General features: G+C 50.0%; 2 protein-coding genes and 1 long non-coding RNA gene across 6 annotated transcripts in view; 1 reads left to right on the forward strand and 2 right to left on the reverse strand.

Moving 5' to 3' along the window:
• Nucleotides 1-513: 513 nt before the first annotated feature.
• On the reverse strand, nt 514-16,226 carry LOC133355928 (solute carrier family 52, riboflavin transporter, member 2-like). 3 transcript variants are annotated; one of them, XM_061573360.1, is made up of 8 exons: nt 16,182-16,226; nt 12,276-12,407; nt 11,034-11,161; nt 8,981-9,401; nt 8,386-8,573; nt 7,815-8,008; nt 6,995-7,118; nt 514-6,749 (listed from the first exon to the last, which is right to left on the reverse strand). In XM_061573360.1, exons 2-8 carry the CDS (start codon nt 12,391-12,393, stop codon nt 6,537-6,539), a joined length of 1,386 nt encoding a protein of 461 aa, XP_061429344.1. In that variant the 5' UTR covers nt 12,394-12,407; nt 16,182-16,226; the 3' UTR covers nt 514-6,536. The 3 variants fall into 3 exon arrangements, with proteins under 3 accessions (XP_061429344.1, XP_061429345.1, XP_061429343.1); XM_061573361.1 differs by lacking the exon at nt 16,182-16,226 and adding an exon at nt 15,595-15,614; XM_061573359.1 differs by lacking the exon at nt 16,182-16,226 and adding an exon at nt 15,219-15,290.
• A 68-nt stretch (nt 16,227-16,294) lies between these two features.
• LOC133355931 (uncharacterized) lies at nt 16,295-22,091 on the forward strand. The gene is made up of 3 exons (XR_009756800.1): nt 16,295-16,573; nt 17,484-17,691; nt 21,991-22,091. It is a non-coding gene; the product is annotated as an uncharacterized LOC133355931 (long non-coding RNA).
• LOC133355927 (epithelial splicing regulatory protein 1-like) overlaps nt 20,271-24,770 on the reverse strand; it is a 30,899-nt gene continuing 26,399 nt past the window's right edge. Inside the window, exon 15 of one of the 2 annotated variants that reach the window (XM_061573355.1) lies at nt 20,271-22,963. In XM_061573355.1, the coding sequence (XP_061429339.1) occupies nt 22,805-22,963 (159 nt within the window). In that variant the 3' untranslated portion in view covers nt 20,271-22,804. The remainder of the gene's footprint in view (nt 22,964-24,770) is intronic. The other variant, XM_061573356.1, reaches the window with a different exon arrangement.

The following is a 24,770-nucleotide window of genomic DNA, read 5'->3' on the forward strand; positions in this document are numbered from 1 at the left end:
GAAAATTCCAACGATACGAATTTATTTGGCTTTGGAATGATCCAAACCCAAGAATTGAGGTCGTTAAGTTGACATTGCCTCTGTGCTTTTTACAACCAAAAAATGGAGTCGATTGGCAGTGGGCGACACCGACAAACCGATACGTTACGTAACGTGCGTGATCCAACAATCCGAAAGAGATCCGATATGTGTTTGTATAACCAGAAAATCATCCATAGTGTACAGCAAGACACGATAGACGCTCAGGTGAAATCAACCTGCAAATCGCGAAACTGTTCATCATGGAACTGCAGCTGGTGAGCATTGCCATGCACACCACTTGGGTGTCAAAAGCATCAAAGTCGCACACAGGCATTAGATGTTGGCTTTGTGAACGTGTATTTGTGGTAGAGTATCTGTATACTTGTTTCATATCAATTGGAGATCATCGGCAAATGTGAGTACTGCTACTATACAGGAAGTATTTGTATATTAAACGGATAGAGCAGATAAACAGGCGCAAGCACTGATGAGTCCGTTGTATAATATTTTATTCTTTCTATAATGATAATTTTGATATCGCTAAACAAACCTTTCCAACTATTTTCAAAAACAATACAACTACAACAATCATCATCATAAACAACAAGGCAAATAGGCGGTGAATATTATAATATTTAAGTGCATGGTCCATTGAATTCTAGGTCAAGCAGAAGGCAAATTGCTGCGCGCCCAACGGGAGTGGAATCTCAGAGCTCCCGTTGGGACGTTGCCAGCCCAGCTCCCCCCCCCCAGCAGGGAGAGGAGAGAGAGGAGAGAGGCCCTGCCCCCCACCAGGCGGCACAGCAACCAGGAGCCGTCTTCTCTTAGACGAGCAGCGCCGCTCCCTCTGCACGGCAAATCGGGCCACTCGCTCGCTCGGGACGACGGCTCTTCCCATAAACTAATAGGCTGCAATTTCCTGCCAGCCAATCTACACTGACACACTTAATACAAAGCCAAAATACACCGGAAACAGGACACGACGCACAATATCGACATACAATGTGTATGGATTTTTCTTTGATGTCTTAAAACAAATCATCTGGCAATAAGTAACGATTTCCTCGCATCGGCACGCACCTCGCTCAACCACCCCCCGCCCGTGTTCCTTTTCAAAATTACACAGCTCGAAATCACACATTAATTTTTGACCTGAAGAGAGCCTTGCCTGGCCCACAACTACATTTTACTCAGTTTAACACGGAGGCTTTCGCGACCAATATCATCCATGAAAGGTTTTTGGGTTAGACTACGTAAATGTGTCGTTTAAACCCGCCACCACCCGACACAGCCAACTCGTAAGAGTTGTCACAACCAGAACATGCCAATTCGTCACTAGTCCAGCACAACACATCTACGCCACTATATAAGGAACGAAACAGTAAGACTTCTCCACAAATCTGGCTGTCGCTTGATACAGCTAGTTGTAATTACTGGCGAAACGGCGTACTTAGATTGTAAATGTTGTGGCTTGGATCTCCAACACACCGGTGTGCTGTACTAGTGACGAATTGGCCACGTTCTGTTGACGTGACAACCCTTACTAGTTGGCTGTGTCGGGTAGTGGCGGGTTTAAATGACACATTTATATATGTACGCGATCTAACCCCAAAACCTCTATTATGGATACATTTTCCTCTCTGAAACAATGCCCTCCTGACCACCCATCTGGACCCTGCCACGATTTCCCCCCTCTCCTCCCCCTCAACTTGCTTTTTAAGGGATTACATCTTGAATCATTGCCTCACTTGATGCGGCTATGACGGTCCCACCTGATGACGGAGACTTGTGTTGCCTCCGAAACGTCGTGATTTTTGTTTTATTCTATTTATTTTTATTAATTTTTATTAATTTTGATGTTTTACCTACGTGACTTTACCGAAAAACCTAAGAATATGATTCCTGCCCAGGCAAGCTGCACGGGGCAGGGGGTGGGGGGGGGTGCAGCACAGATATGGGGATGGCAGGGGTCGACGTGCAGGGGATGATCCGCTGAGCTCATTCCATATCCCGTGTGGTGGGGTGAACGAGGCCGCATACCCAGGGAGCAGCGGTGTCACGCATGGCTTGTGGAGCTGTTTGGTGGCTTGGCAGCTGCTAATCAGTAGCTGTACTGCGAGGCCTGGCCGTGAGCTACGGATACTGACGGCCCAGGGATAAATTGCATCTGCAGGTCAGCACTCCCATTTGACAGCAAATTTAGGCCCGCAATGTTAGCGGTGGCTTGGCCTCTCACACGGATTGGCTCGCGCTCGAGTCGCTCAGCTTCATTAAAGACGGATGAGTGGTTCAATCCTGGCTCCGCTCGGGCTCGGCTCCATGGAAATCCTGAGCGTGGCTGAGACCGTGCTTTGAGCCGGCTCGAGTTTAGCACGGCTTTGAGCTGGCTCACTTTAACCAGAGCCAAGCCCGCGCTTAAACTAAGAATACGGGCTCAACAGCAGTGACTCTGAAATTGACAACACAGTACAGAAAACGATATACATCCCATTCAGCAACCGCGCACGAGTTCACAACCTGCAGCTGTTTCACAACCGTCCTCGGAATAGCTCCTGCAACTACATGGATGTACTACCTCTCACCTTTTGACAACCAAACATAGACTCGTGTCACGACACCTTTTGTCTTGCCCCTCGCAAAGTTAAACACTTACAACTTAATTCGCCTTCACTTCTGTAAAGTTGCCTTTGATTCTCGTACAGTAGTCTCCTGGCACGGGTCTGCCTTCAAAAGCAAACGCCGAGTCTCAATCTCAATTGCAACGGTTGGCTACGTACGGTGCGAAAGAAGCTCAACATACATACCTGGCTGAATTCAAGGAAACGATTAAATTTTTGAAAACTTATCACAAACAAGATATATTTTACCTGATGGCAAACACATGCTTAAGGAACGTTAAGCATTTTCAGTGTTTTGGATTAATCAGTTACACTTCAACAGGTCCCAGAAACCCTCTCCAGTTGGGATTCACGTCGCAAACAAAAGGGCCCTTCTCACTGTGGAGGGAACTTGGAACTCAGCAGAGCGAGCAGACCAAGCGATTCTTGCAGGAATCGCATTCCATTCCTTCGAATCCACCCTGCACGGTTCCACGTCCGCTGAACTTGCCACGATCCCGCTCGGAATTGTATTTGATTAAGAATGGAATTGCAATTCCTGGTAACAGTGAGCAGACTGATGAACGGGCTATGGGTCAACGCTTAGGCTCTGGCAAGAACACTGCCTAGAGGATGCATGCTCAGCCAACCAAAAATGGCATTTATTCAAAAAAGCCTCGCCGAGTTTGAAGACTCTGCTATCAGAATCTTGCATTTGGATGTTTGACCAGTGTCACTAATGAGTGTTTGGTACGCGTCAGGCAGCCGAAGGTGAAGCCCTGTAATCTCTTGCTCAGGCTATTGCTGGTGGAAGAGCCTCCTACTCTTCCATGCTGGCCAGATGTCTTTGAAGAGATGGGTGTACCCACAATCATACACGTTTGTTGGGATGCCCAGACTTTCTCAACTCAATGAGTCGGTGGTCTCACCGACAAAACGGCCACACATTCAGTTCTTAAGAGCCGGTGGTCTGGATAAGGCCCAGAGAATGTGTACCTGCAATGCTGCACACATGCATGTGTCGTTAAATCAGATTTTTTTTTCTAGGCCTGCATACATGTACTTTTGTGCGGGGGTATCTCATCATTCACAGAATGTAATTAAGTTCAATGTGCTGCCCATTACAACACTGGCAGCATCTTAAAAACCACAGTGCCCAGGGAATACTCGCACATACATGGGGGCAACACTCAGCAATGCCATCTCCCTGCCACACAACTACACCAAGCGGACCCTGGCATTACCCATGAGACCAGGAGAGTCTCATTTGCAAGCGTGACCATGGGCACTTAGCGCTGAGACAAGCCGAGATTTGTGGCACCCAGCAGGACATTTGCCTTCTAAGTAGACCGAGAGATAAAACTTTCAAATGTAACGAGTAGAGTGATAATAACTGTGACAATGCCAACGTAAGACTTTCATCCATCAGTGTATAAATAACAGACGATTAACATTGATAACAATACTGGAGGTCTGATAACACGTGAATTGAGGTTAGGAGCGTGTGTTGAACCATATGTTAATGTCTGTACATATGTGTCACGGCTCCATCAGAACACTCCCAAAAACATCACCAAACTCACAAGCAAATAAATACTATGATGGGAAATGTAAAGAGGTATCTGATTAAGTGCCGGTGAAGTGGTCAAATATTAAAGGCCAACGCTAATGTCATGGTGTGAACTTTTGTGTTACCATCTGTGACTTTTATGCAAACATCAAACTCCCTTTGAACAAGATAACCATTCTCCCTTAATCCGGGATGCAACCCAGGTCTCGGTCCATTAATGTGGGTATTAGCTCTTCAGAGACGTCAGCCACATCTGTCAACCCGTCTTGCGAGAGAGGTCTGACACAACTGCGCATGCACGTGGGAGTTCTTTTTGTGGGTGCACCGAATAAAAAAAAAAATGGTTATTACGCTGGCATACTCCTGCCAGTGGTGTCACACACAGGTTCACCACAGCCCACTTGTCACCAGGGCACCTGATTTGGTATTCTCTGCAGGAATCGCGCGTGGTGACAGGAAGCCAACGGCCACTCCGTGACCCCAACAGTGGCTGGCGCTCAGCCGCTTCATAACCACTCGAAATCCTGTCATCCGCTTTCTGAAAGCTGCTTTTGGTCTGCAATGCTATTCAATTTGACGGATCGTTGGAGGTTTCAGGTGACACTTTGTACCATATCTCGAACTGGTGTCTCCTTCTTACCGAATGTGTGCTGTGGATGATTGATGAGGTGTATTATCAGGATCAATGTTGAGGGATGTCTCCAACCCCGTTGAGTGGAATCGAGCCTTAAACGTGCAGTCTGTTGCCTCCAGCACATCAAATAAACTACCAGCACTCTACACAACTGTCCACTTGGTTTCTTCATAACTATTCAGAGTAAAAGCATACCATCTCACGGGGCATTTTAACATACATGCTTTTACAATGTTTTATATATTTTTACGTATTGTTTAAATTCAGGGGTATCTTTAAGGAACAGACTTGCTGCTACTATTTAAGATTAGCCGGATGAACTTTGACCTAGATGCTTCAAGTTGGGAACAGGTTTTACAGAGAAACTGCGTTTACAATGCCAGTTGGCACGACCTCCTTCATGCCATGGCGCAGCCGTCCGTGATTACCAACATCAGCTGCGTGCGAGCAAACCAGCAGCACACATTGACAACATGCTTCCGGCCTAGTTGTTGTTTGTACAAATAAATTACTAGTTGGAACAACAAATATTACAATTTTGAATATCAAGCGATAACAGGTTTGTCACATTGCACCTGTTGTTAAAAAACGAGAAGAACATTTTCTGAAATAACGTCTCAGTTTGACGAGTGGCAGTAGGTCCATTAGATCAACAGTGGTAAGGGAGTTATAAAGCATCTTACCGCACACATCAAGCGCATATCTGAGCTGTGGTCTCAAATTGGGCAGCTATCGTCCCTGCAAACAGCCCTGTCAGATCTCCCCTCCAGGCCGGCATTTTGACAGCCATGCTGTTGTAACCCTCCCCATCCACATTGGGCCCGAACCACATCTCACACTCTTAGCCACGATTCCATGGCTGCTTTTCTCCTTCGTGCAAAGGCCTTCGTCTTTAACTCTGAACAATTACAGTATGGCTGCTGCTACTGTACAAAGCACAATATGGACAAAGTTGTAATCCTGCTGCTGTCACATCTGGAGTGGAGGACCCAGTTCCTACCTCGCAGCGCTTGATAGAAATCAACGCAAATCAGTCACAGGGTGATTGATGATCCAGAACTCGGATGCACTCAAGTCACTCGGTCATCAATGGTCTGCTATCTCCCTATCACTCTGCTATCCTTACTACCATGGTTACTGTTCCCGTGAACTTCACTCATTAACTCCTCCACCCACGAGTGACTGTTTCATCTCATCCACACTGTTCCACCACCAAACTACAGCTCACAAAAACACTCACGCACTCATCCATTCACCCAGCTATTCGTAGACTCACCTACTCGCTCGCTACACGGCAGGCCATAACACCCTGCCCAGCTTTGTAATTCCATCCCAGTGTCTCTATTCTTAAGCTCTTCCTGCCTTGCTCAATTTAAGAAACATGTCAACTCTTGCCTACCACAATTCGATAGTGCAGTTTGTTCCTGGCCACTTAACATTTTGGGCCTGTGCTCAGCAACTACATACAAAATTACAGCGACACAGTCGCACCCTGAGTTGCAAGCCGCACTGAGAACCCACGACGGGGTTCTGAACCAAAATCCTCGCGGCAAGACAACAGCAGCACCACGAGGCGGGCCGGCGCTGCCGTGCCTGGTCGCCCACGCTACAGCCTCGCGGCCGTGCCACGGGCAGCGCGGGGTCAGGGCGGGGGCAGCGCGGGGTCACACGGGGTCACGTAGAGTCGCGAGGGGCAACCCGAGGCTTCGCGGGGCTACGCGGGGCAGGAGCTGGAGCAGGGGTCGCCGGGCGTGAAGAGGTGGTAGACGTTGACGAGGGGGAACACGGCGAGGGCGCCCAGCGCCGAGCCGGCCTGGATGGCGGCGCCGCACCACAGGAGCGCCGCGTGGCCGCGCTGGTGCAGCACCGTGCCGATCATCACTTTGAGGTACGAGAAGAGGCCCACGAAGAGCACCCACGCCAACACCTGGCAGACACGCGAGGTTCACGGCTCAGCGGGAAGCACTCTCTCCGGTGTCACCGATACGCAGCGATCACGATCGACATGATAAGCAGATGATGGTGATGATGAGGATTGGATCATGAAATACAGGCATACGATGCAAGGCGAGGTGCAGACTGGAATTAGCAGAATATCGAAAATGTGACGCTGCCCGCGGGCGCACGGCTCGTGTAAAGTGCGGCACACGGCGGGGCGCTGTCAACGCTCACCACTAGGACGCTGCCGCTCGGCTTGCCCAGCAGCGGGGGGCACGGGCTCAGCACGGCCAGCGTCATGATGTAGCTGCCCACCAGCACGCCCAGCAAAAACAGCAGGCCCAGCACAGAGCTCGACCTGCAGGCGCCGGTCATTCGTTCCATGTTACCACGTACAGAGAGGAGGTGGCCGCTCTGCAAGTGGCAGCTGATACTGTGCATGCTATCAGGGCACTGAAACAGCACCGTCCAGACCATGGGTTTAAGAACTCAAGAGCGAAGCAGCAGCCAAGGTGACTGATGATCCAGAACTCGCTCGCTCACTCACTCATTGGTGGTCAGTCGCCTCCTCTTCTATCATCACTACCACGGTTACAGCTTCCATGAATTTCACACAATGATTCCTCCACCCGTGTTTATGGTCTACCAGACTTGTCGACTAACACACTGCTCGTCACAACAACACACTAATTCATCCATCCTCTCACTCGCCCACCCACTCTCGAACTCATCTACTCACCCACTCGCTCACCACACTGCAGGTCACCTCACTTCTCTTTCTGCTTCTTCTCTCGCACTGGTCCACTCTAGAATTCCCTCTTCCCATCGTCATCTCTTTTCTCAAGCTCTTATAATCACTTTGCTCAATTAGAGATACGTGTTGAACACTTAACTGTTACAACTTTGTTAACATTGTTTATTGCTGGTCGCTTGAATTCCTGGCCCTTTGCGCCCGTGCTTAGCAACTGTGTTTAAATTATGCATATATACATTACACAAACGGAGTTCCACTAGCGCATCCTGGTGGGGGCTGCCCCTGGGCGCGAGGCCTCACCGGCAGGGCAGGCCCATGGTGAGGAAGCAGGCGAGCGGGTTGGCAATGCTACTGAGCACGGCGCTCAGGTGGAACACGCTGCCGCCGTACGGGAGGCAGGAGTACGTCTGCACGGAGGGCAGCACGCCATTGGAGAGCGCGTTGGACAGCAGCAGCAGCGTCAGCAGGTACAGCACGCTGCCCACGCACAGGCTCTGCGGGGCACGTACGCGGCAGTGGCGACACCACGCCATCGCACACGAGGGGACATAATTCAATACATCTTGCTCTTTTTTAACGCTACTTACGACGATGATGTTAATACTCAAGCATCAGAATACCATACCAAGGCATCATTAAGCATCATAATATTTCAGTGGTAATGTCCAAGTTTGAAAGATGCACTCTGTGGCACACTAAAATAGGTCAGGGTGAGTGACAGGGTGACTCCCGGTTTATCTTCGTCTAGACTCTTTCAACCGTAACTAATCCCCCGGTCTTCTGAGCAAACTTTCCGAGGTCACGTCGCAAAACCTGGGCGGCCCTGGACGTGTGAACTCCGAGGGCGCCGTCGCCGGGCAGCGAGGCTCACCTCCGCCTCCTGCTGCCTCTTGGCGAGCACCGCTCGGCCCCTGTCGCGGTCGGGCAGCACGAGCACGTCCCCGTTGGAGGCGGGCGACTCGGGAGACGCGACGGACAACGCGTCGCTCTTGAGCTGCGACTCCTCCTCGCGATCGTCCAGGATTGCGTTCTCATTCTGCCCCGGGTTCAGGTCCTCACCTGAGCCACGCAACACGCAGGCTGCCATGTTCAAGCAGGCCTCGGCCGCCCAAGTTCCGTGCCCCAGTCGAGACAGGGGAACGCTGGCCGCAAGCAGACAACAGCGCGTTCACCTACACAATCAGAATTTCCAGCAAGATTGACTCAATGCACGCGATTTTTTAATCAGTAAACAAATTCCCATGGTATCTCTTCTCTTCAACGATTCTAGGTATTGTGTCTATCAGATGCAATAGGTGAGGGAGGGACAGAGGAGGTGAGGAAGGGAAGGAGGGAGAGGTGAGGGAGGGGAATGAGGTGAGGAAGGGAATAGCGAGGTAAGGAAACAAAGGAGAGGTGAGGGAATGAGGCGGAGGGAAGGAGGAGGAGGTGAGGGAGGGAACGCGGAGGAGGTGAGGGGACGGTACCGGCGGGGGCCCCGGGCCGCAGGCGCACGAGGGCAGCGAAGGCGCAGGCCGAGGCGAGTAGCAGGGCGCACACGACCGAGAAGAAGGCCGACACGGAGAAGCGCTCCTCCAGGTAGCGAACGTGCGACGCCGGGGCCGAGGCGTTCCCCGTCCCGTTCACGCACTCGGCGGCGCCCACGCCCTGCGCCAGCGCGGCCACAGAAGGCAGCAGTGCGCTCAGGCCCTGGCCCACGAAGAAGGTCTTGACGTGCTCCGTGGAGAAGCGGTACATGTGCGGGAGGAAGGTGACGTTGGAGGTGCAGCACACGAACGAGAGCGCGAAGGCGAGCACCAGGTAGGGGACGCTGTGCGTGCGGCCCGACACGGGCGCCGTCACGGACCACGTGACGGCGAGGCAGGCGCATGCCACCACCGCCAGCACCTGCGGGGAGAGCAGCCGCGTCACGCGGCGCCACCGCCCGCACGCAGCCCCTCTTGTCGCAAGTCACACGGCACCGCGTGATTTACACTTCCTGCTTTTGTTTTGCAACACAGGTGCGCACTGTATGTGTGTGTGTACGCACGATGTGTTGCCTGTAAGTGACTGGTGGGGTAAGTTCTGTAAGCGAGCACCAATGAAGGCCGGTACGTCACACGAAGGGCATGGATGGCCAGCACCACACCCAACGACCTTGGACTCCCCAGTGGCGATGCTTATACATCGCTCCGGGTACTCATTTTAGGTTCAGTCGATCTACGGGAGGCAAATGGCTGGTTCAGATATTAGCTGTGAGTAGGAATTGAACTCGGGTCACCGGGTTCATAGCACCACGACACTGCCACTCCCAAACACAAAAAGGCAAATATTCACCCTATAGCCTTAAAAGACTGTTGAGGCAAGTGCTGTTAGCGAGCCCCTATGAAGGCCGGAACGGTACACGAGGGGGTGGGTGGCCAGCACCACGCCCGACCGCCTTTGTCTCCCTAGTGGTGATGTTTACACACCACACCAGATACTCATTTGAGGCTGAGTTGACCTAGGGTAGGCCCAGGACTGGTAAAATAATCGTCACTGGTGTTGGCCATGAGCGGGACTCGAACTCGGGTGTTCGGGCTCGTAGCGCAGCGCACTAACCGCTACACTACCGCTCCCCAACCACACACACGGACACACACACACAACAACGACCGTCATTTGCCAAAAAGTGGTGGTGATGCCACCAGCGCACAGTGCACTTTGACGCTGCTGGCAGTGTAAACTTGCTGTGTTTTAGCCACAAACACGGCTGTGTCTTACCCAACCATCCAAGATCGATTCCTGGCTATGGCTACAGTATTGGCAAGGGGTATCTGATCCTATCTTACACTTCCCATAGGTAGACTCTGCCTTAAATTAGTACCTGGTGCAGTGTATGAGCATCAACACTGGGGAGACAAAGGCAGTCGGGCGTGGCGCTCACCACACAGTGCCAGCCTTCATAGGTGAACGCTAAAAGCACTTGCTCCAACAGCCTGTTACAGGCTACAAGAGGGATCTTTGTTATAATGATACCATGTATAATAAAGTACAGGCTGGGAGGCCCGAAGCCAGCCCTCCCTCCTGCCTGACCAGCCCAGCCCAAGGAGGCCTGGCGAGGGATCTGGGCAAGGAATGGTGCCTGCTCATCCAATGAATAAAAAATGGAGTGATAAACGAGGCTTGAGAAAGATATCTCTGAAGCCAGCCAGAGGGTGTGCTGCGCATGCAACAAGAACACATGAGAAAGGGCCAATGAGTAACACTGGGTGGAAGCCTGAGATCCACACCCAGGCGGTGGATGGGAGGCAATTGGTCACTCGTCCTCCGGCTGATACCTGGATGACATGGATGATGGATGTGGATGATGATGCATGTAGATGATAAGATGATTGTGATGTGGATGATGAGACGTGGGTGATAGTGGTGGTGGTGGTGATAATAGTGACGTAGATGATGGAGATAGTGATGTTGGTGATGTGGATGATGACACGTGGATGATGGTGGTGATGACGACGGTGATGTGCATGCCATGGCTGGTGGCGTTGCCACGGAGACCTGGATGACGTGGATGAGGACGCGCTCGTTGAGCCGGCCCGGGGCGAAGCGCTGCGTGATGGTCACGGCGATGGGGCCCACGTTGGCCAGGGCCACCATGACGGTGAGGTAAGAGGCGAGGTCCCAACCTGCGGAGCGAGCAGAGCCGCCGCCACCCAGCGGTGAAACTCCGCAACAAAGCGGCGCACGCGGCGAACACCGCCACTGTTCGGTGAATCAGTAGACTAAACGCCTCCTTCACACACCTCCACGTAGAAATACACGAGTCCTTTTGCAGATTCCATCGGCTACACAAATTTTTCGAGTGCCTCTTTCAGCGCCATTGATTCAACACCAAGCAAAACACCGATGAATTTGTGTTATGCATTTTTAAGTTTTCCCCGACTGTATTTTGCTCCGACGTCTAGAGTGGATGCGTATGCCGAGTGTCTGAGTGGGACGTCTGCTTTGCGTCTTCTCGCAGTCGTAACACTCGTGCCTCACAGCACGACTCGGACCTCTCTCTGTGTGGAGTTTGAATGTTCTCCCCCTGTTCTGCACCGGTTTCCTCCGGGTCCTCCTATTTCCTTTTATAGGTATTGGCCAAACATCCCAGTGCTAAAGAATTATCCACAAATTACTCATTTGAGATTGCAAACAGCAGCAACATCGCTGCCTACTGCAAAAACGTGCAGAACCCTCCTGAAAAAGTATTGTGACTCTGTGAGTCTTTCCTGAATAAACAAGCAATGTAATGGACCATGTGTTCTATGATTGCCATTAAAATGTTCATGTCCACTCACACATCTTGCCCACGGATTTCGGTCTTGCTCAGGCACAGTGGGGGTTATTTTACAACTTTGAATTCCAATGCTATCAATATGCTAATATGCTGCGGGTAATTGTGTAAGACACCAGTGCTTAAATTTATCTTGCCTGGAATGAAAGAGTTATAATCCGTTCCATGAAGATATCTTAACAATTGTCACTAAATATATAAACTTTGTGGATATATCCTGTCAGGTCATTTGTTTGAAGAATTAAATATCTCGATGATGCCACTAAATAAAATGGATTGTTTTGAACAAGCGCCCTTTAACTCATTAGGGAACGGATTCAAAGCAACGGTGCAGCAACTGTGACCCCCCCGAGATTAAACAACAAGAGCGGGGAAGCCGTCGAGGCGGCAAGCGGACGGGCGATCGGTCACCACCACTGCGGTAAGAAGGGCAAGAAGGTGGCGCCGCCGCCACCACCACGTACTTTCTGGGAGCACCTTGACCATTACGGGCAGCTCCACCCACAGGGCGTTGACGGCCACCCAGGAGCCCATGCCGAAGAGCGCCACTAGCGAGTGCTCCAGCACGCCGCGGCCCCGCATGGTGCCGCCTCCTCCTGCACACGGGCGCCACGGCAGGGCACGCAGCGCGCAGTCAGTGTCTAGTAGGGGGTGGAACGGTGAGTCCGTGTGCCAACTTGTATTGGAGTGTCTGCGATTCCATCTCCCGGCACGGCAGCTGAGACAACGGGGCGAGTTTATACAATCCCATCCTCTACTGCCTCTTTAGTAATGGGGGAATACTGGAAGAATACGGGAAGAACTTATAAACTCCACTCTCACTCTCTCTCACATACACAATCACCAGCGCACTCGCACACACTCTGCAGAACAGGGGGAGAACTTACAAATTACACACAAAGGGAATCGAACCCAGGCCCCTTCTTGCTACTGCACTAAATAATGAATATTCAGCGCCCCTTAAAACTTCAACAAGCAAACTTGCATAGGTCCAGCTTTAAAAATGATTGCCGAATTGGGCAAGTTTCTGTGTGCAGTTTGTATGTCTCCCCCTGTTCTGCAGAGTGTGTGTGTGAGTGAGATGGCGAATGTGAGAGAGAGTGGTGTTTGTATGCCCCCCCCTGTTCTGCATGGGCTTCCTTCAAGTTCTTCACTTTCCTCCGAAAGCAGTCTATCGAGAATCGCCAAGGCTTGGCACTACTTCTACTGCGACACGCTCTTGCTCTGGGGAGACAGAGTGGGCAGCACATGCCACTTCCCTTGCCAAAGAACAAGACTGGGAACCGGTGCCCGCACACAATCCCCGCAGCCTTCTGCACCGCGTCGCAGTGGCCGGCCCGCGCAGAGTCACGCGTCTGGGCGCCCGGGCACCTGCTACTGGTGGCAAAAGCAAGAGGGCACCCACGAGTTTGCTCTCAAGGCTCCCGTGGAGTCACGTGTGGGCAGGTCAAGACCATGGCACTCTGCGAACCGGGTAGAGGTCTCTGCCTCTTGGAGAATACAAAATATACGATGAATATCGACAGAGAACTGGGAAGCCTTCGGGGCAAATGGGTTGTGCTTGTGAACACCACAGACTTGTGTATATGTATGTTGAACTTTGTTCGCACCGTACGTAGCCAACCGTGTTAATCGGAGGTGCGGGAGCTAATCTATGCCGTTCGTTTTGACTCATAATTGGCGTAGAGTTAGAGAGAACAAGTTGGAAGTGAGTAAAATGTGATTTCTTTAAAATAACCTAAGTTTGATTTAAAAAGAATACAGTTTGGTATCAGTTTACAGAAGTGTCAAGAATAGAGCCAAAGGCCAACGCATGCTTCGGCTGCAGAATTTTCAGACAGTCACAAAAGGTGGTAAATTATATTGTGCAAAGATTCCGTTCAGAGCAAGATTTAGGGCTCATAAAGGTTAATGTTATCTCACTGGTATTTAGTAAAGGGCTTGGAGATAAAAGATGCTGTTGAATGTTTGAAACTCAGCTGTAAACTAGTTTGAACTTCCTTGACAGAGCTTGTCGTGGAGACTCTAGGCGCACCTTTAGAACTCGCCTTTTGCCCGTCCAAGGACGGGTGCATTGCAATAAATCGGAAACTTGCAAGCGAAAAGCAGGGGGAGAAATCTGAAGCGTTGCTACGGAATGTTGTACAGAACAGATTCCCTTCACTCCCAATACTTCAGAACAATCCCCTAATGCCCCCAAGCTGAAAATGCAGATGTTAGGAGAACTACATTTGTGTTGCACAAATGACAAGGCTTTAACTTGCTTCGAATTATCTGGACTAACAGGCATCATAACTGGCCATGATCAATCCACTCCTGGATGGCAGGGCCCGCAGGGATTGTTTTGGTTCGGTATGCCACAAACATGGAGCAAGCTCGTAAGTGAGCGTGCCGTGGACTGAGAGGCGTTGAGAAGCACCGGTCTGGCAGCCTGTCCCGTGACCAGCGTGCGTGCCGGTCTCAGTGCGGCCGTGGAACCGCGTGTCCAGCACGAAGGCCTCAACTGGGGCAAAGGTGACGGTGCTGTCCCGTCACGGTGGCAGCGCTCACGCTCCTGTCCCATTATTCCTTGGGCAGAAACGATGTCTGTATGAAAACCGATCCTTGACCCTGGCGATACGGGCATCTATATAATTGCTTGCCAAGTATTCTACTTATTTTAAATTTGATAAAATACGTGCAAATATTACGCTCCTGTGCCGAGAATGGCACGACACTGAGGGATGGCAACGTGACGGGGAAAGGACGAAACAGGACGGAAATAAAGCAAGGACGAATGAAAGACAACGAATAAACACACTGTACAGAGGCCAGCACGAACACAGCGCTCAGAAGCGCAGGCAGTGCAAGGCGGTGAGGCAGTGCACGAAGAGAGCAGAGTTGACAGTAACACGCCCGCAGGTCCTCACGCAGGAGGAGCTGCTGCTGCTGCTGCCAGCTCCAAACTCCCACGGCAAGGGGCTGCGGTCCTCAAGGGCACCTCTCGAATCGACACGCTGCTGTTAATTTACATGTTTTTGTGTGTCCATCGTTTCTACATTAAACTGGTCAACCGAAAGGACACAACGACAAACACTGCACCGCCAACACTTGCTAACACACATTTTATCTTTCCGACAGACAAAATAGACACCGCCAGCCGGGTGGACACCGCCAGCCGGGTGGACACCGACAGCTTGGTGGACACCGCCAGCCGGGTGCGCAGCGCACTTCGTTGGGACAGGCCGAGAGCCCGGGCGGGGATTGCGCACCAACATCACCATCACCACCACCATCACCACCATCGCGTGTCACGGACCACAGCCATAGAGGGCAACGAGAGGGCAGAGGCGCCTCACGTATTCGTATCGAGGAAGAGAAAATGATTCGTAGATCCTCTGCGTTCCAATTTCCCAGTGTTTCCAGACCATCAGATTGTAAACCCGTAGTCTCCGAATGCGACGCCATTCCACGTGGTTGTGCTGTCCGCTCGCTCTGACCACCCGGCAGGGCCGTGCCACACGGTTCGGCCATTCCACGAGAGGACCTTCGTGACCGGGGCCTGATTTGTCACTCTCTGACGTGTCACTGTTTTATTTGACCAGGTAAGGCCCACTGGGCTACACAGCTCTTGACTGGCCATAAAGGATAGCTCAACGAAGTGGCGAACATGTATAGTAGCCGAATTCTCTCAACGCATATTTCTGAATCGCTATCACCGACATCGCTGCCACCCACCGCAGTGACACGTGTCTGACTTGTCAATCACACAAATGGTAGGTGGCTGCTGATGTTGTCACTCACAACAGTGACAGCTCGTCACTGCCGCTGCGGTCTACCGGCGACATTCACAGCAGCAGCAGCAGAGCGGTCAGACGATGGCGTCTGTGCTGCTCGTGCTGTGCGGGTCCCGTCGGGCGCGGTGTGTGCTGAGTGTGGTGAGTGTGTGGTGAGTGTGTGTGGTGAGTGTGTGTGTTCGTCCTCTGTGTGTGTTGTGTGTGGTCAGTGTGGTGTGTGTGGTTGGTGTGTGTGGTGAGTGTGGTGAGTGTGTGGTTGGTGTGTGTGGTGAGTGTGGTGAGTGTGAGTGTGTGGTGAGTGGTGAGTGTGAGTGGTGAGTGTGTGTGGTGAGTGTGTGTGTGGTCAGTGAGTGTGGTGAGTGTGGTGAGTGTGGTGAGTGGTGAGTGTGTGTGTGGTGAGTGTGTGGTGTGTGGTGAGTGTGTGGTGTGTGGTGAGTGAGTGGTGAGTGAGTTGTGAGTGTGTGAGTGGTGAGTGAGTCCTCTGTGTGTGGTGAGTGTGAGTGGTGAGTGTGAGTGGTGAGTGAGTGTGGTGAGTGAGTGGTGTAATGTTCGTCCTCTGTGTGCGCGCGTCCCGCACGACAGCGCCGCTCTCACCTCGACTCGCGTCTCCGCGCAAACGCTGGGGCCGCGTGACGTCACGCGCGGACGTGACGTCACGCGGCCTCGTGACCTGCGGAGTCCTCGGCCGGGCGCCAGCGGCAGCAGCATCGCCCCCTGCCGCCACGGGCTGGGCAGGAACCTCCTCGTCAATGACACACGAGTCTTGAGACTCGGCCAACGTGGACAGCACCGCACGTAACATCGTGGTCGAAATTTGGCCAAATTCCCAAAGAACTCAGCCAGCTGCGTCGTCGCCCTGTGCCACACGGGGACAGCTGCCGCTGGGGGTGCCCTCGCAATGGCCGCGTCGAGATGCAAGGCGCTTACCGCGTGGAGAGCGCTATACAATTGTAGAGAAGTTCCGACGGACGTACTCGGAGACGGAGGTAACTTAGGGGCTTCCGCCAGGGTTTATTACTCTTGGTCAAAACTACACAGGGTACACAACTCCCAGGGGCTAGGGGTCCTACTCTGAGTCTGGGTCCCTGCCGGCTAGCTCCGGTCTCTCTCTCGTGTCGGATCGTGGAGTCTGCCGACTCCACCGACCGGAGAGAGAAGCACCTCTTCGGCTACCACCGGCTTCTCCCCAGACTCCCTATTTGATCCCTCTCACTATCCCTGGTTCCCTCTTCACCCTGTTTACTATCCCCGTTCCTATAGTGACCCCGCTTACGTTACGGGGTCTCCCTTATATACCCTCGGAGGGGTGATGTCGCGTGCACTGCCCAGCGCGTGCGACCCCACGTCCCGTGAGGTCACCGCACCTGACAGCGCACACGACGCCACCACTCTCCACTACTCCTCTACACAATTATATTGCGCAACAATGGGGACTGTTCATATTTACTTTACACCCTTTTTACGAACTATACTTGGAGCAACATTGTCACAAGAAATGTATTTCATTTGATGAGATTTCTCCATCGTCGCTTTTACACCGATTCTTACAATCGGCTTGTGTCTCGAGAACATTATTTAGCGCCTGACCAGGTCAGCTGTCGGTTTTGCAGCGCCTCGAATGACTTAGTAGGCCAATCCTTGAGTGGCAATCCTTGCCACAGCAATTGCAAGTGAATGCGGTGGCAGCTCCAGAGGCAAGTGAATGCGGTGGCAGCTCCGGAGGTGTTTGTTGCGTTTTCTTGACGTCGCTCCCTCTTGGTCTGCCAAGCGGTGCGGGTTTTCTCCTCGCCTCTCCTGAGGCCTGTTTTCACAGCCTGTTGCCAGCTGAGTCGGTCATCGGCAGTTTTCTCCCAGTCATTTGGGTTGATTTCGCAGCTCTTCGTGTCCCATTTGCAGACATCTTTGAAGCGCAGGACCGGGCGACCAGTGGCCCGCGTGCCTGATGCCAGCTCGCCGTACAAGACGTCCTTGGGTGTCCAAACCATCTCAGGCGCCTCTGACTGAGCAGAGAGTACATGCTGGGAATGTTGGCCAAGTTGAGGACTGAGGTGTTGGGAACGCGATCTTGCCATCTGATGCCGAGGATACGCCAGAGACAGCGGAGGTGGGATGTGTTTAGTCGATGTTCTTGATGGGCGTATGTTGCCCAGGACTCAGAGGAGAGTGCTAAGGACACAGGCCCGGTTCACCTGTACTTCACCTGTACTTCGGTGTTGAGCATTCGGGATGTTCTCGATGAATATCTTGTTATACTGTACTTGTTTATTTCGTCGTGTTTGCGTACCCCAAGTCAAACTTGCAAATGAGACTTATGGTCTCTTTAGTTCTCACCTCGTTAAACAAAATTTTTATTTCTGTTCTTGACAATAGCTGCATCATCCTACTCCAGGTTTATTATAATCTAATTAGGTAATTGTATCCAGTATTCACGTAAGAATGTGTTTCCTGTAATTCGAGCCCATAGGTGACGTGTGGCTCTCGGAGTGGCCTGCTGAGCAGTCCCATTCAGAGTTTGAGATCATCTATTAATGGCCTAACATTTATTCTTAAACCTAGGATACACCAAATATTTATCCGATATAAGAATGATGGAAACGATTCATCGTGTCACGTAAAATATCGATTCCTAGAGCTCAGAATACTCGCTTTTAATCACCTGCTATCTAAACGTCCAGGAGAAAACAAACGCATCGACATTGCCATCATATTTTTTAATAAGTAAAAAGTAACAGTTCAGAACTATGATATTTCTTTCCAAATTGCAAATTGTATGTTTGCTCTGGGGAATGTTTTGTCTATTCTGGAGAACATGCACCCCAGCCCACACAATGCGATTTGTGCACGAAGGACGCTGCAGAAGGACTGTGAGGCCTGCTTGTGGCCGATGGATCTAAGCAGTCACCTCGGAGAAAAGCATTGTAATTTTCATTCACCCAGAATTTGCTTTCATAGTGAAAAATTCCATTCCTGATGCCTACACCATAGCATAACCAGCCATCATGGTATGGAATAACCTGGAGGTAAACATCATCAAGTTTCAACGAATATCCCTTAAAGGGTCTGTTTTACACAAGTGTAGTGGTGATACGCGCTGGGGTAGGGATCGTGTGCCAGCGCGTAGTGATTGGCTGTGTATGTGGTGACGCGCGCTGACGGTGGAGGATCAGGGGTCAGCGCGAGGTCATGGGTTACGTGGTGCTGATTGGCTGTGTGCCGGTGACGCGCTGAGAGGGAGTGATCGGGTGGCAGCGCGGTGTGATTGGTTGAGTAGTGTTAACACGCGCTGGGGAAAACGGATCGTAGAGATAGCGCGTCGTCATTGGTTAACTAAGGAGCGATGCTCACGTCGACGTCCGCATCAGCTCCGTCTCCCGTGAGCAGGGGCTATAAAAGGGGATGCACACAGGCGTGAGGGCAGTATGTAACCAGCGAAGAATGAAGACGGGGATGAAGAGATAGGGCCCTGCGGTACCTAGTCCCGCTGTCCTAACGGGACCGGGACTCTGTGTAACCCAGAGGCGAATGCATTGTGTGTAGCCATAGGGTCTACACGAGTCGAATGCATGGTGTGTAGCCATAGGCATAGGGTCTGGTCTACACGAGTCGAATGCATGGTGTGTAGCCAGAGGCATAGGGTCTACACGAGTCAAGTGGAGTGTATAGTCAGAAGAATAGAGACCACACGTTGTATTGTGACACGTCAAGATTTAATAAAAGTGTGTTACCCGTCAAGAAGTTCCTGCCGTCATTTCCAATACTTCACAAGCATCAGACTGCACTCTAGTGGTTCATGTGCACACATCAAATCTTCTGAGTAAAGCGTGCAAAGCTTTACACATTTAAACCAAAAGCTACTTTACATGATGGAGTTGGTGCAGTAATGGGTGGTTGGACTGAGCCATTTCATCACACTACACCTGGGGACCTAATTTTATTAATTAAATTCTGAGTAGCAGCCCAGGACACGAGTGCAGATGTAGTGCTCAACAACCTGAGCATCGGCCTTCTGAGCCAGTCGGCCACATCATACAATCCATCGCACCAAAATTACAACGAACGCAAGGCTTTCAAGGCAGTCTGTAGTATTACGGTGGGTAATTGCATTCTTCGTTTTGTTTTACCTTCTGTGCCGCCTTTTGGTCAACTTGGTGCTGTTCTTGTGTAATGCGAGGAGTCCTTTATTACACTTGCACAAGACATTTCCTTTAACACCGCCATTATCAAGAGGCCCCAACAGAGTTTGCAAGAGCAAGCTGCTGTGTAGCAAGCACAATAGAGGCAGTCGTGTATTATGGCTATAGCTCACCCATGAATTACAATCTGCAATAAACTAAGGTGCAGATGTGTCTTGTACACGCATTTAAAAGAGCGTGTACAGCCAGTGAAGGCAGATTGGCTGCACCAGGTTTCTGTGCACAGTCCAGCACTACTGGGCTTGCATTTTGCCAAGAATATAGTTTGGACGAAATACATTGTGGCTACATTTCACAATGTGTAGCGTTCAGTCCACAATCCATTCACGTGCAGGGTACGACATTGGCCAATGTTGTTCTCAAGAGCAAAATACATCCATCCTGTATAAGAAATAAACTTGCATAATCTTACAACATATACATTTGTGGTACTTTCCGTTTACAAACTTGTACGTTGCTTTTCCCCCCTACTTTTAGTTTCTTACAAAAAAATAAGACAATTTGGCAATTGCATTAAATAAATGAGGCCTATGCATTGACATTGGAGGCCTATAAATTATTAAATATGCAACACTGCACTTTAATTAATTAATAATTAAAACATTCACATTAAGTGACAATTTGTCAAAAAGGTGAGCTAAGTTGCCCCCAGGATACATTCTTGAAGCATACGCTCAACCTTAATCCAATGAGAAAAAAAACTGTTAAAGTGTTGATATAACCTAATATTCACGAGAAGGCACACTCCATAAGAAAGGTTATATTGCATCCCTCATCAGAAACTGAATGCGGCAGCTGTTGAGAAGTGGAGAGAAGGCTGTGCAACTTCCATGATTTCCACAATTGGCTCGTCATTCACATCCAGAGCAGCACATTCCAACATGGCAGCCAATAAACAGATACCATTAGAAAAGCCATCTTCAATCATTTAACACACCTCTTCTTTTTCGATCAACTGTACATAAATCAAAGCTACAAATTACGAAGCAGCAATTCAAAACATCATAGCACTTGGTTAACGTGTAGATTTCCACAGACAATTTTATGATTCATAATACATTTTTGGCGTGTGCCATATAATGATCTAACCTTCAATAGGAATTCATAATCACCTAAGGACAAAATTATAATGTGTATAAGCCTTTATGGGCCATTATTGATTCAGCTCACCAGTAAACTATATGTTTGTCTATCCGGTGGTGAAGGGTTCCTCGTGATATCGGATTTGGACAGATAATTACGTCGCCTAAATAAAAAAATGTTAAGAATCGTGAAAAAGTGTCCAATTGTTCAGATCCGAATTGTAAGCCGTGCCGCTATAGAAACTCCAAGAGTGCCTTTGTTACACAAAGTGTCAAGCCAACTTTGATGAATCAGTAACTTTACAAATACGAACAAAATATCCTTTCAATACCATTAATTCACGACCAAATACAACTAATTATATAAATCATTATTAGTTGCTGGTCTAAATATATATGCCTATCAGTCCACTGTAACTATTTACTTCTTAAGTCAACATTTACGTTGCAAAACAAACGTGGACTTAAGGGAGGACGACTGGAATGATCTTGCCGGGTCACGAGTTCTTTTCCTAGTAACACAGCCAGGCGACCTCCAGGCTCCACTGTTGCACCGAAACACGCGGCTGCTGCCCAGTGCTCTGCAGCACTTTCTATCGCCGTTGCCATAGTTTTGGGGAAAATGAAGTCGTAACAATTGGGTGTCATTTGCTTCTAAATCATTTAACTTTTTTTTTTGCTTTTAAGATGCTTTATTGATACCTACTGGCATTTGAACAAACTGTACCAGGGCACATCACTCACTGTACATCGCCATGTTTGTGTAAATGCAATATCGATGGCTAAAGTGGCAGAGGAAAGGAGTTTCCGAATTCACACATCAGCGGTACATTTCACCTTGCAGTATTCATGCACCAGTCAGAGCAATCAAATTGGTGGGGTTTTTTAGGAAATGTTAAGTCTTTTCCTTGCATACTTAATTTCAATAAATTTAGAGATGACGCTTGGTGTCCTTGTGAAGTACAGTGAATAGCAACATTTTCAAAATTATCCCTGAAATATTAAATTCGTGATTTTTCTCAAAGCGTTGCGAATTATAACCCACAAAGAATTAGGTGCTTTGGATTTCTGTAACGTTTTAATCGATGATTGCCCTAAACCAGTTTTTGTTCGTGTTCGTGTTCACAGCACGTGAAAACTATCCAATAAGCAGAGGAGGACAATCAGAAGCTCGCCCAATGAAACCAGTCAAGTAGGCGGCCCTGGCAGTGTCGCGAGGATGAACAAGGAGGCTGGCTTCCCATACCCCCTCTGGTGGCGGCATTAAAATCTGTAGGGAAACAAATAAAAATGGAGGCGAATGGACTGCATTAAGGCTGATGAAAGTTTTATGTTCTGCATTTGAGTGGGACTTGGGACTGCAAAAGCGAGTTCATAACCGAGGACAATTGATGAGTTTTGGGTGTGGAAAAGGAGGTTTCAATCACTGAAATTTAGCGAGGATGACACGTGTATGTCCGAAAGTGCTGGCCATGTTGAGAAGGGCTTGAGAGCCTGAACACAATGGACTACTCTGCCATCTGTTAGTGTTCCAGTCGCAGCAGCGGAGCACAGCTGGTCGGCTGCAGATAGCAGCCAATTACTGACATGACGGCAAATTAGTCAAATCCAAATCTCAGGTTGTTGTAATTGAGGAATATGAATGCATAGCCCAGAAGCACCCAACTATGAGTGCTGCCAGGCCATACATGAACCAGGATTCTAAAACGATGAGTGTTTAAAATGTAGCATGAACACAAGGGAGCAGTAATGTGCGCACATCAGCAAAACAACCTATGGAAGCAAAGTGGCCCATCATCCTGTGAAGATTAGACCTACAGTGGAGTCCCATGGCAGGTCCGGCAGCTTACAGAAGACTACACCATGACAGGAGATGAGGCAGAGCTTTCCAATTTCTTTAGTTCAACAAAGACAGAGCTGAAGCAATGAAGCCGCAGCAGGCTCAGGCGAGGTGCAGCTGGATGGCCTGGCCAGCCATTCGATGGTGCTGCAGATGAGCGACCGCTTGGCGTGCCGAGTCTGCCGATGGGAACGACACCAGCGCCTCGCCGCTCAGCTGCCCGCCCAGCCCGTACAGCAGCAGAACCGAGTCCGCGCTCACCTATCTCGCGCGGGGTGGGAGGCGCGAGGCAGGGAACACCATGGTAGCGGCGGGGAAGGCCGAAGCCGCGCAAGGCAAGAGGGGAGGTGGGACAGGGCAGAGGACGGAAGGGCAAGGGCCAGAGGTCACAAATGAGTCGACGCACGCCACGACACAAGGGCTACGTTTGTTCAAAGACGCAGAAACGCCAGCCACACGCCAACGCGCGTACCCTCGAGTTGATGGGCACAAAAACACACGAAGCTGTGGAGACGGGCACAGCACTTGGGCAAGTGGAGGGGGAATACACACGAGAAATTGAATATCCGACAACCAAAGGCACGGCACATGGAGGTGGCTGGGTGACAACTCGGGGGTCGAGCGTCGGAGCACTTGGCTGGTGCCGCTGGGAACTGGGATTCAAATGCAGGCAGATAGATGCCTGTGCGATAACCGGGCACTGAAGAAGAATGAATGGATGGTCTCGGTCCATTCACCAATGGATGAACACATTAAAAAAAACATTCACATTTAAATTCCTAGCGCCACCCGAAGCACAATAGTAATATAGATAACTAACGATAATTCATACATGTTTTTGAATAATATATTTCTGATGTTCACTCGCAATACTAATGCCTGAAAGCTCGATTGTCTTTACTGTTGTTTGTGGAAAGTACTCTTTGGTTCTTTCGGTAAAGTCACGTAGAAAATAAAATAATAATAGAATACGACGTTTCGGTTGCAACACAAACAACCATCATCAGGTAAGAATGAATGATAAAACACAGACCCGGGAACAGTATAGGCAGCCACACATGCATGGTGTGTCTCGCTTGGTGTGTCTTTGTGTGCGTCTCTCTCTGCATGTGTGCCTATGCTGTTCCCGTGTCTGTGTTTTCATCATTAATTCTTACCTGATGATGGTTGTTTGTGTTGCAACCAAAACGTCGTATTCTATTCTTATTTGATTTTATTTTCTACGTGACTTTACCGAAAGAACCAAAGAGTAATTCCTGCAGTCACGAAAGCTTCGAATCTAGTTTGTGGAAAGTACTTTCCCCGATTTTCAGTGGTGAGAGGCTGCATGCATCTCCAGACGATGACACCAATGCGGTCGTGTTTCTGCCTCGACACCAACAAAACAATCATATTTCATGAGGCTGGAATGTTTTGCATGGAAGTTATAAGTACAATTTAAAAATATTAATATCAATACCTCGTGTTTACAGAATTTGGATGTTTTTTCAATTCTTTTAATTGTTCTCATCCATGTCCCAGCCCATTGTATCAATTCACATGACACGAATTCCTCCACCAACTCGTCTATGATCATAGGACGAAACACAGTCCAACAAAGATTTGCATTAAAATAGCAGTAATCATAAAATTCTGAATTAAAATAATCTTTGGCCTCGTTCACTCCCAGCTTACCCAATACCCCTTTTCTACTGGCACATTCGAGCAAAGGCAGCGACGGGCCTTTGAAACATGGGTGGCTTCCACTGGTTATTTGCCGTGTCGAGCCAGAAACAACCTGTAATGCGCTGGTCTCACAAAACGTTCAAATCTGTCTCAGGGCCAGTACACTGCAAGGACGCAGCGTTACTGAATCAGCTAAAAAAGTATTGATTCCTGCGGCTTCGCCAATGGAAAAACACCTGTACCTCCATCACAGCCCCACCTACGAGGATTCGGCCCACCACGCGCCACCAGCACCGCCACCACAGCCGTAACGCCACACCCGCAAATTGCCACACCACGCCACGAGCACCACCACAGCTACAACGCCACACCTACGACACGCCGCCACCAACACCACCACCGC

The sequence above is a fragment of the Lethenteron reissneri genome, chromosome 52, assembly GCF_015708825.2.
Source record: "Lethenteron reissneri isolate LAM-NWPU_2019-01 chromosome 52, ASM1570882v1, whole genome shotgun sequence".
NCBI lineage: Eukaryota > Metazoa > Chordata > Hyperoartia > Petromyzontiformes > Petromyzontidae > Lethenteron > Lethenteron reissneri.